The 20,365-nt window shown below is 43.4% G+C and overlaps 2 protein-coding genes across 5 annotated transcripts in view; both read left to right on the forward strand.

The window, feature by feature from the left end:
• Nucleotides 1-7,724, forward strand: part of LOC311139564 (dual specificity tyrosine-phosphorylation-regulated kinase 1B-like) — a 28,700-nt gene extending 20,976 nt beyond the window's left edge. The window contains exons 7-11 of one of the 4 annotated variants that reach the window (XM_084174459.1): nt 466-612; nt 704-865; nt 2,049-2,367; nt 3,044-3,147; nt 4,927-7,724. In XM_084174459.1, coding sequence (XP_084030585.1) covers nt 466-612; nt 704-865; nt 2,049-2,367; nt 3,044-3,147; nt 4,927-5,688 — 1,494 coding nt within the window. In that variant the 3' untranslated portion in view covers nt 5,689-7,724. The remainder of the gene's footprint in view (nt 1-465; nt 613-703; nt 866-2,048; nt 2,368-3,043; nt 3,148-4,926) is intronic. The other 3 variants (XM_084174460.1, XM_084174461.1, XM_084174462.1) reach the window with 3 other exon arrangements.
• A 132-nt stretch (nt 7,725-7,856) lies between these two features.
• On the forward strand, nt 7,857-12,369 carry zp3d.1 (zona pellucida glycoprotein 3d tandem duplicate 1). The gene is made up of 9 exons (XM_084174464.1): nt 7,857-9,303; nt 9,402-9,514; nt 9,615-9,718; nt 9,804-9,978; nt 10,070-10,181; nt 10,262-10,350; nt 11,196-11,266; nt 11,383-12,116; nt 12,284-12,369. Exons 1-9 carry the CDS (start codon nt 8,737-8,739, stop codon nt 12,338-12,340), a joined length of 2,022 nt encoding a protein of 673 aa, XP_084030590.1. The 5' UTR covers nt 7,857-8,736; the 3' UTR covers nt 12,341-12,369.
• The last annotated feature ends 7,996 nt before the right edge of the window (nt 12,370-20,365 follow it).

The following is a 20,365-nucleotide window of genomic DNA, read 5'->3' on the forward strand; positions in this document are numbered from 1 at the left end:
GAGGACTCTTGGGAAGATGAGGAAATGGGCCTCACTACAGTGCTCAAGTATAGAATCTCAGCGGCTCTGCTGCACCCAGTTTAGATATTTCTACTCAGCTTGGCCTGCCACCCTGTGGATGAACGGTGTCATGGCACCACCTCCTCCACCGTCCTGTCTCCCTCCACAAGTGGGTGTGCTCTAATTTAGATTAGAAATGTTATTAAAGGGCCACAGCTCTGTTCTGATGTAACCAACATACTGGAGCTAATACCTCTCTCTTTTCTCATCACATTTTCTCCCCTCGTCTTTCCATCTCTCTCTCTCTCTCTCTCTCTCTCTCTCTCTCATTTTCTCTTTGGTAATATTTTATTTATTTACCTACCTGTCCATCCCTCCTCTGTCGTCTCCCCCCTTCTCCCTTCTCTCCCTCTTCACCTCTTTTCATGTCTTCCCTCCGTCCTCTCCTCCTCTTCTCTACCACAGATCTACCAGTACATCCAGAGTCGGTTCTACAGATCTCCGGAGGTGTTGCTGGGCATGCCCTACGACCTGGCCATCGACATGTGGTCCCTGGGCTGCATCCTGGTGGAGATGCACACGGGAGAACCCCTCTTCAGCGGCTCCAACGAGGTAGGCTGTGAGAACACACACACACACAGCATTGGGTGTCAATGCCAAACTTGCCCCTGACCTGTCCTGTTGTTTCTCTCTCTCTCTCCAGGTGGATCAGATGAATAAGATAGTGGAGGTGCTGGGGGTCCCTCCCAACCACATGCTGGATCAGGCTCCCAAAGCACGGAAGTACTTTGACAAGCTGTCTGACGGCCTGTGGACCGTCAAGAAGAACAAGGACATAAAGAAGGTACTTTACCCCTCGGCCTCCGTGAGTAAAACTCTGCTCTTACTTCATCTTCTCATCTCATCTCCGAAACACATCCCTCCTGTCACTCACAACGCAGTAGGTTCAAGTTCCCTTGTCATCCCACAGATCTTGGATCAGATTACCTTGCTCCTACCCCCAAACCTAAACTTAACTACTAGGGGGATGGAAAAATATTTGACCCTAGTGTCAGTGGTTAGAGGCAACTTCTCTACTTACTCCTACTTGTATTAACCATTCACCCCTAGAGAGGGAAAGAGAGATGTGGAGAAGTAAGGGAGGAGGGTTAGCTTGATTTTGGAAAGTAGTTTGTGCAGAAGAGGTATTTTCTCCCTTTTCTAATTTCTAACCTAAACTCACACTCTTAGGAATGATATCAGAGTCCTCAGCATCTTCCTCTCCAATCATCATCATCATCTAATCCATCAGAACCCCTGGTCATATAGCGTTCCCTAATTGTTTAAAAAGGTATTGTTGTTACATTATTCTGTCTGTATCAGAAGCATTACATAGCTACGCTAACCCTTTTATGGGATAGAGGGATGAGATGGAGTAAAAGCAGATGAAAGGTGGAGGTTGAACAAGGCCTGGATTACGGTGGAGGTGAGAGATAGAGGGGGAGAAAGGTTTGGATCAGATGTTAATTAACTCTGTCCAAAAGACATTAGAGATGGTGGGGATCAGCCATCTCACCCCAGAGACAGGCACACCTGTGTGTGTATGTGTGTGTGTGTGTGTGAGCACACGTGCACACCTATGGGTCTTAGCATGTATTTTCACTAGACGATTAGGGGTTAAGTGAATTGCAGGATAAGACAAGACAACTTATTGTTAGTTTTAGGACTAGGAGCTGATGGTCTTTAGACCGGAGACCATGTAAGGATACATGTTGGAGGTCTCATTCATTCAAGCTTCTCATCACTGGCTTGGTGTTATGTAAAAAAGGATAAAGTAGGCCTAATAAGTGAAAGTTATCTATTCATAATATGCATTCTACTGACCATCAACCATTTCACCATCATAACAACATGCATGCTTGCATGTGTGAAATTCAACCATAATAATAACTAAAAGTCACAAAAACTGCCTCGAAGAAAATGAGAACTCAACAGCGTTTCTCTGCACCTCCCCACATCCATATTCTCCGTTCTCCCCCCTCTCCATCTCCCTCTATCCCCCTCTTCAGGAGTACAAGCCTCCTGCGACGCGGCGGCTCCATGAGATCCTGGGGGTGGAGACCGGGGGTCCTGGCGGGAGGCGGGGCGGGGAGCAGGGGCACGCTCCCTGCGACTACCTGAAGTTCAAGGACCTGATCCTGCGCATGCTGGACTACGACCCCAAGACGCGCATCACGCCCTTCTACGCGCTGCAGCACAATTTCTTCAAGAAGACGACGGACGAGGGCACCAACACCAGCAGCTCCACCTCCACCAGCCCGGCCATGGACCACAGCCACTCCACCTCCACCACCAGCTCCGTCTCCAGCTCCGGTACGGGACACAGCAGTTAGTATACAGTATACCTTTACCATAAGCCACACTCACAGTCCACTGCATGGGGAAACATCTAGCGGAAGCCACTGCAGAGGTCAAACCTCAATAGAACAAACTCTAAACATTGGCAGCCTGTTCGATCCCATATTCCTACTGCAGTGTTTCCCCCCAGATAATTCCCCCTATGTTTGTGAAAAACACAGTCCTTAGATTGAGAGCTATTGAAAGCCCGTTGAAGCAATGTTGGTTAGTACAGTACTGTAAAGGATATTGTCTGGGAGATCCCTCCCACCTACATAGTCTTCGGGGGAACACTGCAGTCTACTGCGTCATAATGATGGTGGTTCAATGTTACATCTCAGCCAGCCCCTACAGCCCCTCTCTCTGCAACAGCTATACAGTCTCCATAGAAACAAGCTCCTAGTCACTTCAGCCGCAGCTCAGTCCCTACAGCCTGCAGCACAGCGTCACCATAGCAACAGCTCAGCCTCAGCGGCCTCTCCTCTGCCACGGCTACAGCTCCCATTCACCATGGCAACAGATAGTCACCTTAGCTACAGCACCATGTTCAGCAGCAGGTTATGTTCCCAGCAGTGATGGACTCAGTATGTTGATGTAACAAACCTATTGTGTATTCTGACTGACCAAGTGTATTTTCCCCGTCTCATCCCCTACTCATTCTCTCCAGGTGGATCTAGCGGTTCTTCCAATGACAACCGGAATTACCGGTACAGTAACCGGTACTACAACAGTGCAGTTACTCACTCAGACTACGAGATGCAGAGTCCACAGGTGAGCGGAGGTTTAAATCTGACCTCACTCTGATGTCTCGGATCTCATCACATGGAACAACATGTTCTTCCTCTATACCAGCTGGAACTGACATTTATACAGTGAGGGAAAAAAGTATTTGATCCCCTGCTGATTTTGTACGTTTGCCCACTGACAAAGAAATGATCAGTCTATAATTTTAATGGTAGGTTTATTTGAACAGTGAGAGACAGAATAACAACAAAAAAATCCAGAAAAACGCATGTCAAAAATGTTATAAATTTATTTGCATTTTAATGAGGGAAATAAGTATTTGACCCCTCTGCAAAACATGACTTAGTACTTGGTGGCAAAACCCTTGTTGGCAATCACAGAGGTCAGACGTTTCTTGTAGTTGGCCACCAGGTTTGCACACATCTCAGGAGGGATTTTGTCCCACTCCTCTTTGCAGATCTTCTCCAAGTCATTAAGGTTTCGAGGCTGACGTTTGGCAACTCGAACCTTCAGCTCCCTCCACAGATTTTCTATGGGATTAAGGTCTGGAGACTGGCTAGGCCACTCCAGGACCTTAATGTGCTACTTCTTGAGCCACTCCTTTGTTGCCTTGGCTGTGTGTTTTGGGTCATTGTCATGCTGGAATACCCATCCACGACCCATTTTCAATGCCCTGGCTGACGTAAGGAGGTTCTCACCCAAGATTTTACGGTACATGGCCCCGTCCATCGTCCCTTTGATGCGATGAAGTTGTCCTGTCCCCTTAGCAGAAAAACACCCCCAAAGCATAATGTTTCCACCTCCATGTTTGACGGTGGGGATGGTGTTCTTGGGGTCATAGGCAGCATTCCTCCTCCTCCAAACACGGCGAGGTGAGTTGATGCCAAAGAGCTCGATTTTGGTCTCATCTGACCACAACACTTTCACCCAGTTCTCCTCTGAATCATTCAGATGTTCATTGGCAAACTTCAGACGGGCATGTATATGTGCTTTCTTGAGCAGGGGGACCTTGCGGGCGCTGCAGGATTTCAGTCCTTCACGGCGTAGTGTGTTACCAATTGTTTTCTTGGTGACTATGGTCCCAGCTGCCTTGAGATCATTGACAAGATCCTTCTGTGTAGTACTGGGCTGATTCCTCACCGTTCTCATGATCATTGCAACTCCACGAGGTGAGATCTTGCATGGAGCCCCAGGCCGAGGGAGATTGACAGTTCTTTTGTGTTTCTTCCATTTGCGAATAATCGCACCAACTGTTGTCACCTTCTCACCAAGCTGCTTGGCGATGGTCTTGTAGCCCATTCCAGCCTTGTGTAGGTCTACAATCTTGTCCCTGACATCCTTGGAGAGCTCTTTGGTCTTGGCCATGGTGGAGAGTTTGGAATCTGATTGATTGATTGCTTCTGTGGACAGGTGTCTTTCATACAGGTAACAAACTGAGATTAGGAGCACTCCCTTTAAGAGTGTGCTCCTAATCTCATCTCGCTACCTGTATAAAAGACACCTGGGAGCCAGAAATCTTTCTGATTGAGAGGGGGTCAAATACTTATTTCCCTCATTAAAATGCAAATCAATTTATAACATTTTTGACATGCGTTTTTCTGGATTTTTTTGTTATTATTCTGTCTCTCACTGTTCAAATAAACCTACCATAAAAATTATAGACTGATAATTTCTTTGTCAGTGGGCAAACGTACATAATCAGCAGGGGATCAAATACTTTTTTCCCTCACTGTATGATATGCTGTAGATACTGCATTCTCTGTTTCTAACGATGACCCATCTTCCTCCTCAACCCCCACCTCCAAGGCTCCATCTCAGCAGCAGCTGCGCCTCTGGCCGGGTGGAGAGGGGGGCATGGGTCCCCTGTCCAACAGCGGCAGTAGCGTCGGCGACCCCCCATACCCCCAGCTGCTGCTGCACAAGCCGGCGGCCACGCAGCACTCGCGCCACTTCCTGGGAGGTGGCGGCGTCGGGGGCATGATGGAACCGCACCACCCGCACCCCATCTACGGCGGTCACCACGGCAACGGGCGGGGCATGCGGCAGACTGGGCAGGGGAACCAGCCCCAGGGCCAGGCTTCACAGGGCCAGCAGGGCCAGCCGCTGATGCCCATCTCCTCCCCACAGATGCCGGACAGCATCGAGCTCAGCCTCACACACCACCACCATCTGGGTCAGTCTTCCATCATGCCGCCCCCATCCAGCTTGGACTCCAGCCAGTACGGCTCCTCCAACCTCCACCTGGGCCTCTCTGCCTTTCGGACTAGGACGGTCACGGCCCCCCAGCCGCTCCCCGCCGGCTCCCAGCAACAGTTGGCCCAGCCCCCAGCCTCTCAGGACAGCTTGGTCGCTGCCTCCGGGCTTGGATACATCCCCCCATGCTACCCGGGCAGTAACAACAATAACAACCCTCCCCAGGGTAGCGTGGTCGGGGGTGGGATGCTCACCGGGGGGCCCCCACCCAGGGGAGTAGGGGGCGGCGGGGGGAGGCCGGATTCTGATGAGTCCACCATGATGGGTGTGTGCGGCAGTGGAGGAGGCGGCGGTCAGAACGCGGCCAACTCTTGATAAATCTTGAACAAATTCCAAAAGCCATACAATTTTAACAACGACAACATTACAATTTCAACACACATATACATTACACACACTCGAGTTTGAAACAAATATGGCCACACATACAGAGTTACAGAGACAAACCTGTGAAATATCAAAGGAATTGAGTTTTGTTTTGCATGGGAGAAGGTCGAGGGAGAGTAAGAGGGGAAGGCTTTGAAACTATTTTTATCCTTTTTTCACTTTGTTTTTCTTTTGTTGAAGGAAAGAAACAGGGCTCAGTAGTTGGAATGGAAAGTTTCAGATAAGTTTGTTTTTATTGTTATTATTATTATTATTATTATTATATTATTTGATTTTATGTGATTTAAGGAAAGGTTTGCAGCGAGATTTTTGTTGTTTGGGTTGTTTTTTGGAATGAAGACCGCAAAGGTAGATGAATGGTTTGAAAAGTGGTAATTGTTGGTTAAGAAGAGGGAGGCACGAGAGAGTACCCTTATGCTATTTTTCAATCTTTTTTATTTTAATTTTGTTTGTTTATTTTTTCTGAAGTCTAGGTTTAATTGTACATGTTTTATTTATTAAACATCACTACATGAGGAGGAGGGTAAGTGGGGAGATCAGAAGAGCTTTATTTATTCACCCCTTTTATTTATACAGGTTTAGTTTTTTTTATTTGCTGACCGACAGAAAACACTTGCGCATACACATAGAAACAAACAAACTGGAGTCTTTTAGTTTGTTTTCCAGTTCAGTATATCTCACCCCCGAAACACATTTTTATTTTTAAATGTTTCCATTCTTCTCTTGCTTGACACAATGGCTTATATATCTGAAACTATGAAACAGATCATAGAAATAAAATGAAGCAAATGACAAAACCCGTAGTCACCACACAGTGAGAAACTATACGATGAGGAGGCTGAAACATTTGCCGAAGTGAGCCGCTTTCAAGAGGAGAGGGGGAACAAAACTTTACACAAAAGGAGGAAGTGATTCAAGAAGAACGAAAAACAACAAAACATTTTGCCACAAGGAAAACCAAAATGCTTCCCTGTTGTTTGTTTAAAAATAGTCTGCCTTCTACTTCACCATCTAACCAGACTCTTTCACCCTCTTTCTCTCTCTTTCTCTGTCTTTTCTTACTCCATTTTGTTTTGGACCGTAAACTACAGAAACGTAACACATTTTGGGTTGGATTAACTCTGGATATGCTAAGCCAAATCTTGCTCACTCTCTCTGTCTCAATCTCTCGCTCTCTTCTCCTCTCTGCCCCATTTTTCTGTTGGAAGGAAGGGAGGGGGGCAATATATAGCAGGAGGGAGGAGTACTTACATATGAGGGGACACTTTCATGCCCTCCTTACCCCTACAGCGCCCCCCTGACTGACTTCTCTGCCCCCTTTTCTTTCTCATGTATTTTTTTTCCCCCTCCCTCCTTCACAACACTCTGTGAGTGCTGTTTGCCATCAAGTCAAAAAAGTGAACTACTTCTCTCTCGGCTGCTATCTCCACTTTCAACCATGTTCGGATTGCTGCTAAAGAAAACAGACAGAGATAAATAAATAAAAATGAAACTTTTTAACCCTCCTGCTTCAGAAAAAATGGAAAAATAAACCACTGCATCTCATGTATTTATTACTATTTAACAAGAAAAAGAAAAGGTAAAAATTAACCTGTTTTCTTCTGTTTTTTGTTTGGTTGCCTTCTTCCTGCAGGTGAAAGTTGGGCATTGACTAAATGTAACAGTTAAAGGTGGTATTAAAACACTGACTTAGTTTAAGTCAGCCACTGGGCGGGGCCTGAATGGGGGAAACTGGGTAAGAATAAAGGTGGATATATAAGAATAAAGAGTATACTTTTGCACACAAAGGTCAAATGCAAATCACAGCTTTCTGCTTTTTTCATCTTTCAGTCGACAGACCCTCATCTTGAGCAATGTGCATACAGTAGTAGGCCTGCACAAAGACAAAGTGTTGATGTGGCAAGCTAATAACTAAGTGATCACTGACATGGCATAATAAATCTGAGATTTGCGTTTGACCTCAAGTTATTTCATTATTTTTTTGTACCTGAGTGTAACTGGTGTTGGGTGTGGTGGGGATGATGTCCATGAAGAACCACAAAGTTGGTGTGGCTACTAATGAACTTATTAGGAATCAGTCTCATCGTTTGGAGAGTCTTGCACTGTTGCGACTATTTTATTGTTGCCAATATACAGTAGCAGGAAGCTCTGAGTAAAGTATGTGTAAACATAGCAGTATAGCTAGATACATTAATGATTGACTATCACAAGGTTACACTGAGTACACATAGTGTCTCCACTGTGTTTGAACCAGTGTCTTCCTGGAGGTAACGATTGATGAACACATGCTACTGGAAGTGTTAGAAGACAGGTTGTTGTTACCCTAATGGCCTACTCTATGCCCCTAGCTGTATCTTTGGTTGCACCTTACGTTGGCACAATCCTCCAATTATCTATTCAATTGTCAATGGCAAATGCTGTTTAGTTCAAAATGTTGACTGTGGGGGGGGCAGTATGGTGACTTATACCATAAAACTACATGCAATTAGAACCAATTTAGGACAGTTTGACTCATGTTCAGCATACATTGCATTCTTCCTAGTTGAGAGTTATTGAATATGAATATAACAGGTGAAGGTCAAGTGTTTTATTCACACAAGTTACTGAGTAAAATAGAGAGCACCGTTTTACTGGCATCTGGTGGATAGGTAAGTGAATTACATACTCAGAAAGTTTACATTGTAACAACATAGTAGGCTATGCAAAATACGCGTTCATATATCATTGCAAATACAATTAAGCGAATCATTACTTAATCAACTACGCCCAGTATCCTACATGCAACGAACGTCCCCGTGTGTGCCAAGTGCGTAATTGTTGCGCCAAAACCAGGTGAGCGCAATTATCAAGCGCCTACAAGATGAATCTTTGAATGGTCACTCTAATTTGCAACCGTTTGCTTACAACAGTGTGTCCGGGAGGCGCTCTGGGCTACAGCGTTTTATTATTTTTTCTGCGGCTTTGGCCACTTTGAACATGGAACAAGTTGCGTGGATGTTTTTGTCTGTTTGCATTTCTGCCTTTCCATTCACACAAGTGTCCGCGGAAGCTGATTTTAATGTCGACAGATGGGGTGGTCAAGTGCATCAAAACTACCAATTTGCGGAGCGGCACCTCCCGGGCAATGTACCAGTACGTGAGGTGATCAGGCCTCGGATAGGGGAAGACGATGCCATCGGTGCCCCGCGGTCAGAACCACCATACTACTTACTTCCCATGTTCCAGCACTCGGCGGTTCCCGTCGTCGATAGGGACTTGTTCAGACCAGTCGCCGGGAAAATACGTTTTCCCAGTATCTTGACCAACCTCTTACTCCCGCCACAAAATAGTCCAGAGCTCAACCAAGTCTCTCCCGTGAGTAATCCACGTGGAGTGGAGGTGTTGTGCGGGTACAACCAGATCTCCGTTCGCGTCAACAGAGGTCAACTACGGTTTAGGTGTCTGGCCTCAATGCTCTTCCTGGGCGCTTGCCCCGTCACCCGGGTCACCACACTTTTCTTTTACTTCCATTATAACCTGAATGACTGTGGCAGTACTCAAACGGTAAAATGTGTTTGGATACATTTTGACCACACTATCCATTAGGCGCACACTTAAACTGACGCTAAAATATGTACTTTTATGCTGTTAATTACTTCCAGACCATGAATGGCCAGCTGGTGTACTCCAGCTCACTTCGCTTTTCTCCAGAACCACAAGGGCCAGTGATAAGAGCCATACCTCTCAACCTCCCCATTCAGTGCATTTATAACCGGTATAGTGCCCAGTAGAATAGCCTACAGTAGGCATTTATACTTCATATTACTTCTACTGTGTGAGTGGTTTTTGCCGTTTACCATCCATTTCCTTACCAGATTCCACTACTCCTACAAAGTTGGCTATGTCCCCGAGGTGCATGACCGCACTCTCTTGAAGAGTATGAATGGCAAACACATATTTAGGCTCATTGCATGCAATGGTAAGTAAACATGTCCCATTACAAGAGTTGCCAAGTTGATTTAAGGTACAGAGAAAGAGGGGCCAATTTTTCTCTCCAAATCTAGCGCAATGGGAACACTTGTTGTCAGAAGAGAGCTACATGCTTGGGGAGCCAATGTACTTCAAAGCCTACGCTGCTTTTGTCCCCAAAGATGAGAATGTGTTTGTTGATTCCTGCTTTGTTACGCCATCCAAGGACCCAAATACCACACCCCGCCTCGAGGTCATTCACAACTTTGGGTAATCAAACACTTAAGTTCTCACACACTGATGACGGTATAGCGTTTGTGTCTATTCTAGTGATGGTTATATCCGCATGTATGTGTTTTAGATGTATGGTGGACAGCAAGCGGAAAGGCAGTCAATCCCAGTTCTTCTCCAGAGAGTCAAATGTCCTGCTTTTCACTGTGGATGCTTTCCTGTTCCCCCAAATCACTGCTAAGGTTAGGCTATATCCTTTTATGGCACACAAATGTTACACTAGTGAATAGTGACCTATATAATATCATACTCTGTTCCACAGCGTCTCTACCTGCACTGTACTATGACTGTCAGGAAATCCACTTCAAAGCGGAGCGCCAAATCCTGCACGTACAATAGAGCAGTGGGAAGGTAAACTATATTTTTGGAGTCTCATCAGCAACCTTGCCCAATCTGATCTATTTCTATATCCAGTGGTGGGGAAAGTACCCAATTATCATACTTGATTAAAAGTAAAGATGCCTTAATAATACTCAAGTGAAAGTCACCCAGTAAAATACTACTTGAGTAAAAGTATTTGGTTTTAAATATACTTAAGTATCAAAAGTAAATGCTATAAATCTTTTCAAACCTTGAATTATGCAAACCAGACAACACGAGTTATTTATTTATGGTGCCAACATTCAGACATAATTTACAAACAAAGCATTTGTGTTTAGTGAGTCTGCAAGATCAGAGGCAGTAGTGATGACCGCGAGTTCTCTTGATAAGTGTGAAATCGACCATTTACCTGTCCTGCTAAGCATTCGAAATGTAACAAGTACTTTGGTGTGTTAGGGAACATGCATGGGAGTAAAAAGTACATTTTCTTCAGGAATAACTGTAGTAAAAGTTGTCAATATAAATAGTAAAGTACAGATACCCCCAAAAAAGCTGTACTTCAAAGTATTTTTACTTTACACCACTGTCTATCACAATCATGGTCTCAAGAATTACGTCACAAGTTACATAGACGATGGTCATGATTAGTGTGTTTTGGACACAGATAATAATGAAATCATTAAGTCATTCAGTTATGTCATGCTACATAATTTTTTGCACTGGTTAACCAGGGGTTTATTCACTAGAAACCAAACGGAAGCAAACCACTCGTTTTTGTTGCAAAACGTTTTCTGTTAGGAGTAAACAATCTCTGTTGCAAAACGTTTCAGACTAATGATTACACCCCTGATTGTCATGGTTATGTGTCCTGTTAGGTGGGAGGAGCTGTATGGCCCTCCCTCTGTGTGCTCCTGCTGTGATTCTGTCTGTGAGGTGTCAGAGATTTGTAAGTATACAACATAGTTCAAGCTGGACCAGCTTTTTTCCCTCATCTTAGATTCATTCTTTGATACAATGTATGCTGATCTGTAACCTGTGGTTTTGCCTGATGTTTGTAACCAGGGCCAGCCTTGATGTCTCCTTCAGTGAAAAGCCTGATCACCAGTGAACCCTGGAGAGTGTTGGAGGGCAGGGAGAAGAGTTTGCCCATTCAGGCTGAGGAGAGACAGCCAGACAGTGAGGAAAGGGTGGAGGAGACCTTGGCAGTCACTTATAGAGTGGAGGAGAAGGTGAAGTTTAAAAGCTTGGCAGTCACTCCTTGGGGGGAGGAGGAGAAAAACATGTCAGTCGTTGTTATGAATAAGGTAGAGGTGGTGGAAGAGGGGGCGCAGGAAGGGACAGTTATAGGCGTGAGAGAGGAGGGGGTGTTAGCCAGAAAAGAAGTGGCTGTGGAGGAGGTGATTGAGGACAAACGGGCTGAGAAGGTGATTGACGTGGAGGCTGTAGAGAATGGCACAGACCAAGTGACAGAAAGTGTAACTTTGGAACATGTACCTGAGGAGGTCAAGACTGGCAATATTTCTGAGGGAAATACTGTGATGGTTACGGAGGTAGCTCAGAGGAACATGTTGAGTGTCGTCACCGCGAATGCTGAGGTGTCAAATAAAGTTAAGGAGCAGGTTGCTGGGGGAGAAGGGTCGAAGGTTAAGATAGTGGGGGTTGGACAGATGCCTTTGGAGGACGAAGCGGCAGTGTTTCTGCAGGGGTACGTGGAGCCTGCCGAGTGGAGAGAAGACTACCAAGGACCAGCCCTAGAGGAGGAGGAGCTGGGGAGGTTTTGGAAACCATCCACAAAGGTTAGTTTTCATCTAGTCTAGTGAATGTTTCAATGCCGCGTTTTCATCTAGTCTAGTGAATGTTTCAATGCCGCGTACTTGAGTTTTAATGTCAGTTTCGGTTGCAATCATTTCAAGTGTTCATGTCATACCAGCTGTTTTAAAATTGACCTTTTTCTTATTTTCAGGACAAGCTTGCTGTGCTGGAAACTTCTGTCCCTATTGGAACATTGACATTAAATTAACTTAAATGAAATATTTCATAAGAAGAATTACACAAGTGTCCTTGTATGATTGAATATTAAATTACACTTGAATTGTTATAAGCAATGAACAAAGCTCAATGTTTTCATGGTAGCTGGGCATTTGAGGGATACATCTTTTTTTTTGGGGGGGGGGGAGTGCATATTGAAGATGTAAACGTATGGCGTTCTCTGAAAGGTACAACTATTTTACACACAAAAAATGACAGGGAGCTCAGAGAGAGGGAAGACTGCAGGATTAGGGTTGCAAAGCCACAGGTAATTTACCAAAGTTCCTGGAACATTGTTATTTTGGTACTTAACAGGCAATCTATGGTAGTGTAGGTAACTTTATACTTTAACTTTTAAAAAATGCATTCATAGTGTTTTATTTTCATATCTGGGTCCATATTGTCCATGAGTTTCTAGTGGATACACCACATGGTTAATGAGAAAATAGCCTAATTAATGAAAAAATCGAAACAATGGCATTATTTTAAATAAAGTTTTTTCACAACTGTCACCAGTTTGGTGCCAAAACATTAACAAAAAAGTGTAAAAAAAAAAAAATATTTAATGTGGAAATCCTCATATTAAACACCAATTGTATTCACTAGGTTGATGGTTTATATTTAGGATCATGTTTACAGCTTTGTCATACTATTTATTAAAACATTTTAATCATGTTCTTTATTTTATATATTTTACATGTGATGAGTCCACACAGAGGGCCAGAGATAGACACCTTTGATAATCTGAAGTACCCAAAAAGGCCACTAGATGTCCTGTGATAAAATTCAAAAGAAACTTGAAATTACCTAACTTCTGGCAGTTTACTGGTAAACTTTGAAAGTTACCAGTAATATACCCTCCCTTTCAAATCAAATTGTATTGGTCGCATACACATATTTAGCATTAGGAGCTAGAAACAGAGCTGCCATGTCTATAGACGCAATCTTGGTCACTACATGCAACCCTAGGCAGGACTGATGTAAAACTCTTTCAAGCTATTTTGTGGGGATGGCAACAAGTGGTGCATGAACAGTGCCTTTCACATGCAAATGAATGATGAGCATATGTAAATTGCATAATGCAGTGTTGGAGAACTTGCACTCACACTGTCACACACACATACTTGACTCTTTCAGCGTAGTAGACCTACTTATCCAATAGAAATCCCAGATAACGCTTGTAGGCAATGTCATGGCGAAGTTGGCTAGCTAAGCTTGTGCACAAACTCGTCATCGGGTCTAACGATTCGATCACACCGACATTGTCTTTGCGTAAAATGGTATGCAGCATCATCTGGATATTTGTGCAACAAAAGTTCAATATTCACCTTCCCCTACCATTTCTGTCCAGCCGTCTACGCATACAGTTTGACGCATACGTTCGATAAATCCAACGTATGCACCACACAGAACGCAATGCTGGAATGCAAACACAGCGTCCCATTGGAAATGAAGGTACTTCTAGTGTACCAAAATGCAATGAGGTCTTGCACCGAACTGCGCATGTGTAGGCGGTCAAGTCAAAGGCACTCCTTAGATAAAGTTTTTTTTGACGAAAAATGAAACTTGTCACTTTCACGAGGTTGGCGTATTAACATGTTCAACTACAGTATGAAAAAATGTACGCACTCACTAACTGTACGTCGCTCTGGATAAGAGCGTCTGCTAAATGACTAAAATGTAAATGTAATACTTAAAACACTGGCTCGAATCTAGGTTGTGCCTTTAGATTTAGAGAAAATTAACTAAGGAAGAATTTTTCACTTCTCTCATTGACTTCTCAAACACCAAACCCTGGCCTGGTCTGCTTTGTCTGTTTCGCAAGCGTTCCCGGATGTCTCGCGATGTTGCGCCTCTGGGTTTAAAAACTGTGGAAATCAGGAGGCTGGTGGGAGGACCTACAGTGCATTTGGAAAGTATTCAGACCCCTTGACTTTTTCCACATTTTGTTACGTTACAGCCTTATTCTAACATGGATTAAATAAATAAAAATCCTCATCAATCTACACAAAATACCCCATAATGACAAAGCAAAAACAGGTTTTTAGAAACGTTTGCAAAAAACAGATACCTTATTTAAGTATTCAGGCCCTTTGCTATGAGACTCAAAATTGAGCTCAGGTGCATCCTGTTTCCATTGATCATCCTTGAGATGTTTCTACAACTTGATTGTAGTCCACCTGTGGTAAATTCAATTGATTGGACATGATTTGGAAAGGGACACACCTGTCTATATAAGGTCCCACAGTTGACAGTGCATGTCAGAGCAAAAACCACAAGATTCTCTGGTCTGATGAAACCAAGATTGAACTCTTTGAACTGAATGCCAAGCGTCACGTCTGGGGGAAACCTGGCACCATCCCTACGGTGAAGCATGGTGGTGGCAGCATCATTCTGTGAGGATGTTTTTCAGCGGCAGGGACTGGGAGACTAGTCAGGATCGAGGGAAAGATGAATGGAGCAAAGTACAGAGAGATCCCTGATGAAAACTTGCTCCAGAGCGCTCAGGACCTCGGACTGGGGTGAAGGTTCACCTTCCAACAGGACAATGACCCTAAGCGCACAGCCAAGACAACACAGGAGTGGCTTCAGGACAAGTCTCTGAATGTCCTTGAGTGGCCCAGCCAGAGCCCGGACTTGAACCCGATCGAACATCTCTGGAGAGACCTGAAAATAGGCTGTAATCGCTGCCAAAGGTGCTTCAACAAAGTACTGAGTAAAGGGTCTGAATACTTATGTAAATGTGATATCAGTGTTTAATTTTTTAAAATACATTTTCAAGAATTTCTAAACCTGTTTTCACTTTGTCATTATGGGGTATTGATGAGGGGGAAAAATGATTTAATACAATTTAGAATAAGGCTGTAGCGTAACAAAAATGTGAAAAGTCAAGGGGCCTGAATACTTTCCGAATGCACTGTATAGACGGATCGGCGCATTGTGGTTTCCATGTTTGATACCGTTCCATTTATTCATGAGTGCCAAGGGAAGCCAGGCTTCCCAAAAAATTGGACCAAGAAAAAAAGAAACATAAAATAATTTATTTTGTCACTCTGTATCTCACTGGAGAAAACATCAGAGCGAGCTCAACAGCGCCCCTCTGTCTATGTGTAGGCCATCTATCTGATACTGTCTGGTCCAAAAGAGTGTGGCATTGAATGCAAGGTAAGCCAGCGAGCATTTGGCCTCCCTTGATGATAAAAAAAGTATAAAAGAATAGCCAATCAGTGTTGAGCTCAACTGTGAATGGTCCTGGTGCACAAAAAAAAAGTGTAAAGGGAAGCCCGTTTTGGATTTGGCTTCACTCCAATCACATTGCATCGAGAGCATACATCATTGACAGAAACTCGTTGTGAATCTCATTGTGTTGTTGTCCTCTGGTGGCTAGCTAGCTAGCTAAAATTGTCCCTTTCCTAAATTAGCCATGGATGGAGATAGGGATTTGGACTTGTGGTTTTACTTAATTCTCTGTACTGGCCAATGATTATAATGATTCTGATCCAACCATAAATTCATACATTGTGCCCCTGGCCAGAGAGAATGGAAGTTCAATATGTAGCTAGACGTAGAAGGCTAATGTTAACTAGCTAACATTGCCTATGGAAGGAAATTAGGCTAGCGAGCAAGCATTTTAGACAGGTAGCCTAGGACAACAAAAAATGAAAGTGTCTACTGTATGACAGAGTGATAGGTCGTTTCGTCAATATGAAAGAGCGGAGGATGGCATTGGCGTTTCTCTACATGTAGGGTGAGTCAACATGTTTTTTCTATTTGCGCGAACACGCACGCACACAGAATTCAGAACCATGGACAGCCACATATTTAGCTTATTTTGATTGGACTAAATTGTTTTTGGTGTCTTTTAGTTGTCTCTGTATTATACTAAGCACAGGTGATTTGATGATGTTGAAATGGTGCTGGAATAGTGGAGGCAGCTCATGTTTTCTTTGCGTGGTTCTAAATCAATAGTTGTTTAGTGGTCCTAAAATGTCGGAAACAATAACTTGCTTGACCATGCTGTAGGTCATGTAACTGTTTGTTACATGCAATATGCTTTGTGGACTTCACCAGACAGTGGTTGCTCTCCAGTTTTGTGATGAAACAAAGGTGTGGTTGAATTTATTCTGCCAGTGTCTTATTGTCTCGGCCTTAGGCCTATATATCACAGTGGCAAGGCATACGAACTAACAGGTTACAGAGCAAACTACTTAATTATCGCAACACACAGGTTGTAATATGGCTTTTTTTTCTGGCTTGGCTTCCCCAGTGATTTTATCCACGCACCGCTACTGTTTATTCCATTCCATCCATTAATGTGCCTGTCCTCCTATAGCTCCTCCCACCAGCCTCCTCTGGTGGAAATGTCTATTTTGTATAAAGGGATGTGTGAAAGACCTGACAGACATTTTCATAAACCTCGACATGTTTCCATAATAGCCTGACCATGGATAGGTGGATGTGGTTTTCCAGGTATCTGAGGCACGGAACACAAACAAGGAAGTAACGCAACGTGTAAAACAGAGTGAAAGATGATTAGTATCTGTCACCTCAGTAGACGGAGAGAATTTCAGCCTCTGATCTAACAACTCACTCTTACTTAGAAACCTACAATGCTGTTTCTTGTGGTGATGGTGTCATTTCACCTGATGAAACAAAGTGACACATGCTCCTCTTTACCACAACTCCGTCTGAATGGAGACTACATTCTGGGAGGTCTATTCCAGCTGCATGAGAAGTATGGAGTGACTGATACAGCGGCTGATACTGAGAATAGAAAACCTGAAGCGTTTCAATGTCACAGGTAAGGTGAAGTCTGCTTTCACCACCGGAAAAAAATTATACGGTAAATGTCAAATGTTTTTGCACACATTTTGACAATAAACCTATGCAACCTTTTATTCTACATCCAAGGTTTAAATTTTCCTCAGCAAGCTACCAGCAGATCCAAGTCATGAGGTTTGCTATTGAAGAGATCAACAACTCCACAGAGCTGTTGCCTGGTGTGAGCCTGGGCTATGAGATTTTCGACTACTGCTCTGACTTGCTCAGTTATTGGGCTGCTCTGGACTTTCTGACCCAAAAGGGAGGAGGATCCATCCCTGTGTGGAACGGAACACACCACAGACCTAAAGTCATCTCAGTCACTGGCCCGTTTGGAAGCAGCCAAACCATCAGTGTCGCCCCTCTGTATATGTCGGAGATGATTCCAATGGTAAGGAGTATTTTATGACACAATATAACCTCATAATGGTGCTATTTATACAGTAGCTGCCTTGTTTGTACTCTTCAGGACTGGGTCTGTAGAACACTGCAATATAAATGTACCTGTACTGTAATGATTTGAATAATGCTGTAAAGTAATTAAGGGAATGGATATGAAGGGCATTGCATGCTTGTTCAAATATGACAATCCTTGTTCTCACAAAAGCATTATCGTTTTATGTTTTACTTCAACAGGTGACTCATGGGGCATCAAGTGTCCAACTAAGCTACAAAACCAGATTTCCCTCATTTTTCCGAACCATTCCCAGTGACAAATATCAGGTGGAGGCTATAGTCCGTATACTCCAACAGTTTAACTGGAACTGGGTGGCTTTCATCGGTGGTGACAATGACTACAGCAGAGATGCCTTGACAGTTTTTCAGGATGAGATTAGACCAGCTAACATCTGTTTGGCTTACCAAGACACCATTCCCCAAAACCAATCCTTAATAGGGCATCTATTCAACAACATAGCCATGTTCAATGTCCGGGTTATTGTAGTCTTTGCCAATGTGGAGTTTGTCATTCCTTTCATCCAGAAGGCCATAGATCTCAGAGTGAAGGAGAAGATATGGATCGCTAGTGAGACATGGTCTATGAACAAAGAGTTGATCAAGAAGAGTCAGATTGAGAGCATAGGGACGGTCTTAGGTGTCACTGTCCAGAGGCACAAGGACCTGAGAGGATTTGATGAGTTCATTAACAACACAGTAAAATCCAGACATGAGAATGAATGCACTGACATGGACTTGAAGGAAAGATGTGGTCAGATTTGCCCTGACTGCATCTCCACCAGTGCCCAGACAATTATTGGAGAGGACCCGACATACAGCTTTGTCATCTACTCTGCAGTGCATGCTGTGGCTCATGCACTCCACAATACTTTGCAGTGTGGGACACGGATCTGTGCCAACTCAGAAATCATCGCTTATCCTTACATGGTAAGTGCGCTGCATCTCCTTCAACATGAAACCTTATGGTCAACCACATCACCAAAAGTATGATTATTCATTGACGTTATCGTTTAAGTTGACTATTTCATCTTGCATTCCCAGGTCACTGAGGCACTAAAACTGGTCAAATTCAAATTGGACAATCAAAGTATAGAGTTTGATGAGAATGGGGACCCACCGGCTCATTACGACATTGTACACTGGGACTGCAAATATGGAACATGTTCTAATGTGAACATTGGCTCATACCTCACCAACCCCACACCAAGCTTCCATATAAATGAAACTCTCATACATTGGTTTGAGGGCACAAAGGTTAGTACTAAATTCTTCAAAAGCATGTGAGTATACATTACACACGATCAAAACACTGAGTTGTATTCAAATTAGTGATAACTGATGCTGGTCTTTTCCACAGTGCTATTTTAAGCTGTTCCTACTTCTTGCAGGCTCCAGTCCTGCAGTGTTCTAGTGAGTGTAAATTTGGCTCCAGAAGAGTTCAAACTGGCTTCCACGCCTGCTGTTTTGAATGTGAGATCTGCTCTGATGGAAAGTACATCAACCACACAGGTACAGAGCAACATGACTTTCTGTTATTGCCTGGAGTCTTTCCTGGACAGGTCAAGCGGTCAGGAAGAACACCTGGCACCATTTACAGTGCCCTCCACTAATATTGGCACCCATGGTAAATATCAGCAAAACGGGCTGTGAAAAAAATGTCTATTGTTTATCCTCTTGGTCTTTCATTCAAAATATTCACAAAAATCTAACCTTTAATTAAAGTAAAATAATTGAAAGAAAAAATTAATTATTATCATAAAACAAATATTTTTCTCAAATATATGTGTGCCACAATTATTGGCACCCCTTCAGCTCTGAGTCTTCTCCTATAATGCGTAATGAGGTTGGAGAACACATGGCAAAGAATCTGAGACCATTCCTCCATACAGAATCTTTCCAGATCCTTCAGATTCCGAGGCCCAAGCTTATGGGCCTCGGCAGTGGTGAAAAAAGTATTCAAAAGTTATACTTGAGTAAAAGTAAAGATGCCTTAATAGAAAATTACTCAAGTGAAAGTCACCCAGTAAAATACTACTTGAGTAAAAGTCTAAAAGGATTTGGTTTTAAATATACTTAAGTATCAAAAGTAAATGGAATTGCTAAAATGTACTTAAGTATTAAAAGTAAAAGTATCAATAATTTCAAATTCCTTATATTATGCAAACCAGACAGCACAATCTTGTTTTTTATTTATTTACGGATAGCCAGGGGTACACTACAACACTCTGACATTAATTTACAAACAAAGCATTTGTGTTTAGTGAGTCCACCAGATCAGAGGCAGTAGGGATGACCAGGGATGTTCTCTTGATAAGTGCGTGAATTGGACCATTTTCCTGTCAAAATGTAACAAGTACTTTTGGGTGTCAGGGAAAATGTATGGAGTAAAAAGTGCATTCTTTTCTTTAGGAATGTAGTGAAGTAAAAGTTGTCAAAAATATAAATAGTAAAGTAAAGTACAGGTACCCCAAAAAACTACTTAAGTAAAAATACTTTAAAGTACTACTTAAGCACTTGGTTTAGGTCAGGGGACTGGGATGGCCATGGCAAAACATTGATTCTGTGGTCAGTTAACCATTTTTGTGTTGATTTTGAGGTGTCCTTTGGATCATTGTCCTGCTGGAAGATCGAACCACGGCCCAGTTTAAGCTTCCTAGCACAGGCAGTCAGGTTTTGATTTAATATCTGCTGGTACTTGATGGAGTCCATCCATGCTACCATGTATCCTAACAAGTTCTCC

The sequence above is a fragment of the Coregonus lavaretus genome (genome assembly GCF_964263955.1).
Source record: "Coregonus lavaretus genome assembly, chromosome: 13".
In the NCBI taxonomy this organism is placed as follows: domain Eukaryota; kingdom Metazoa; phylum Chordata; class Actinopteri; order Salmoniformes; family Salmonidae; genus Coregonus; species Coregonus lavaretus.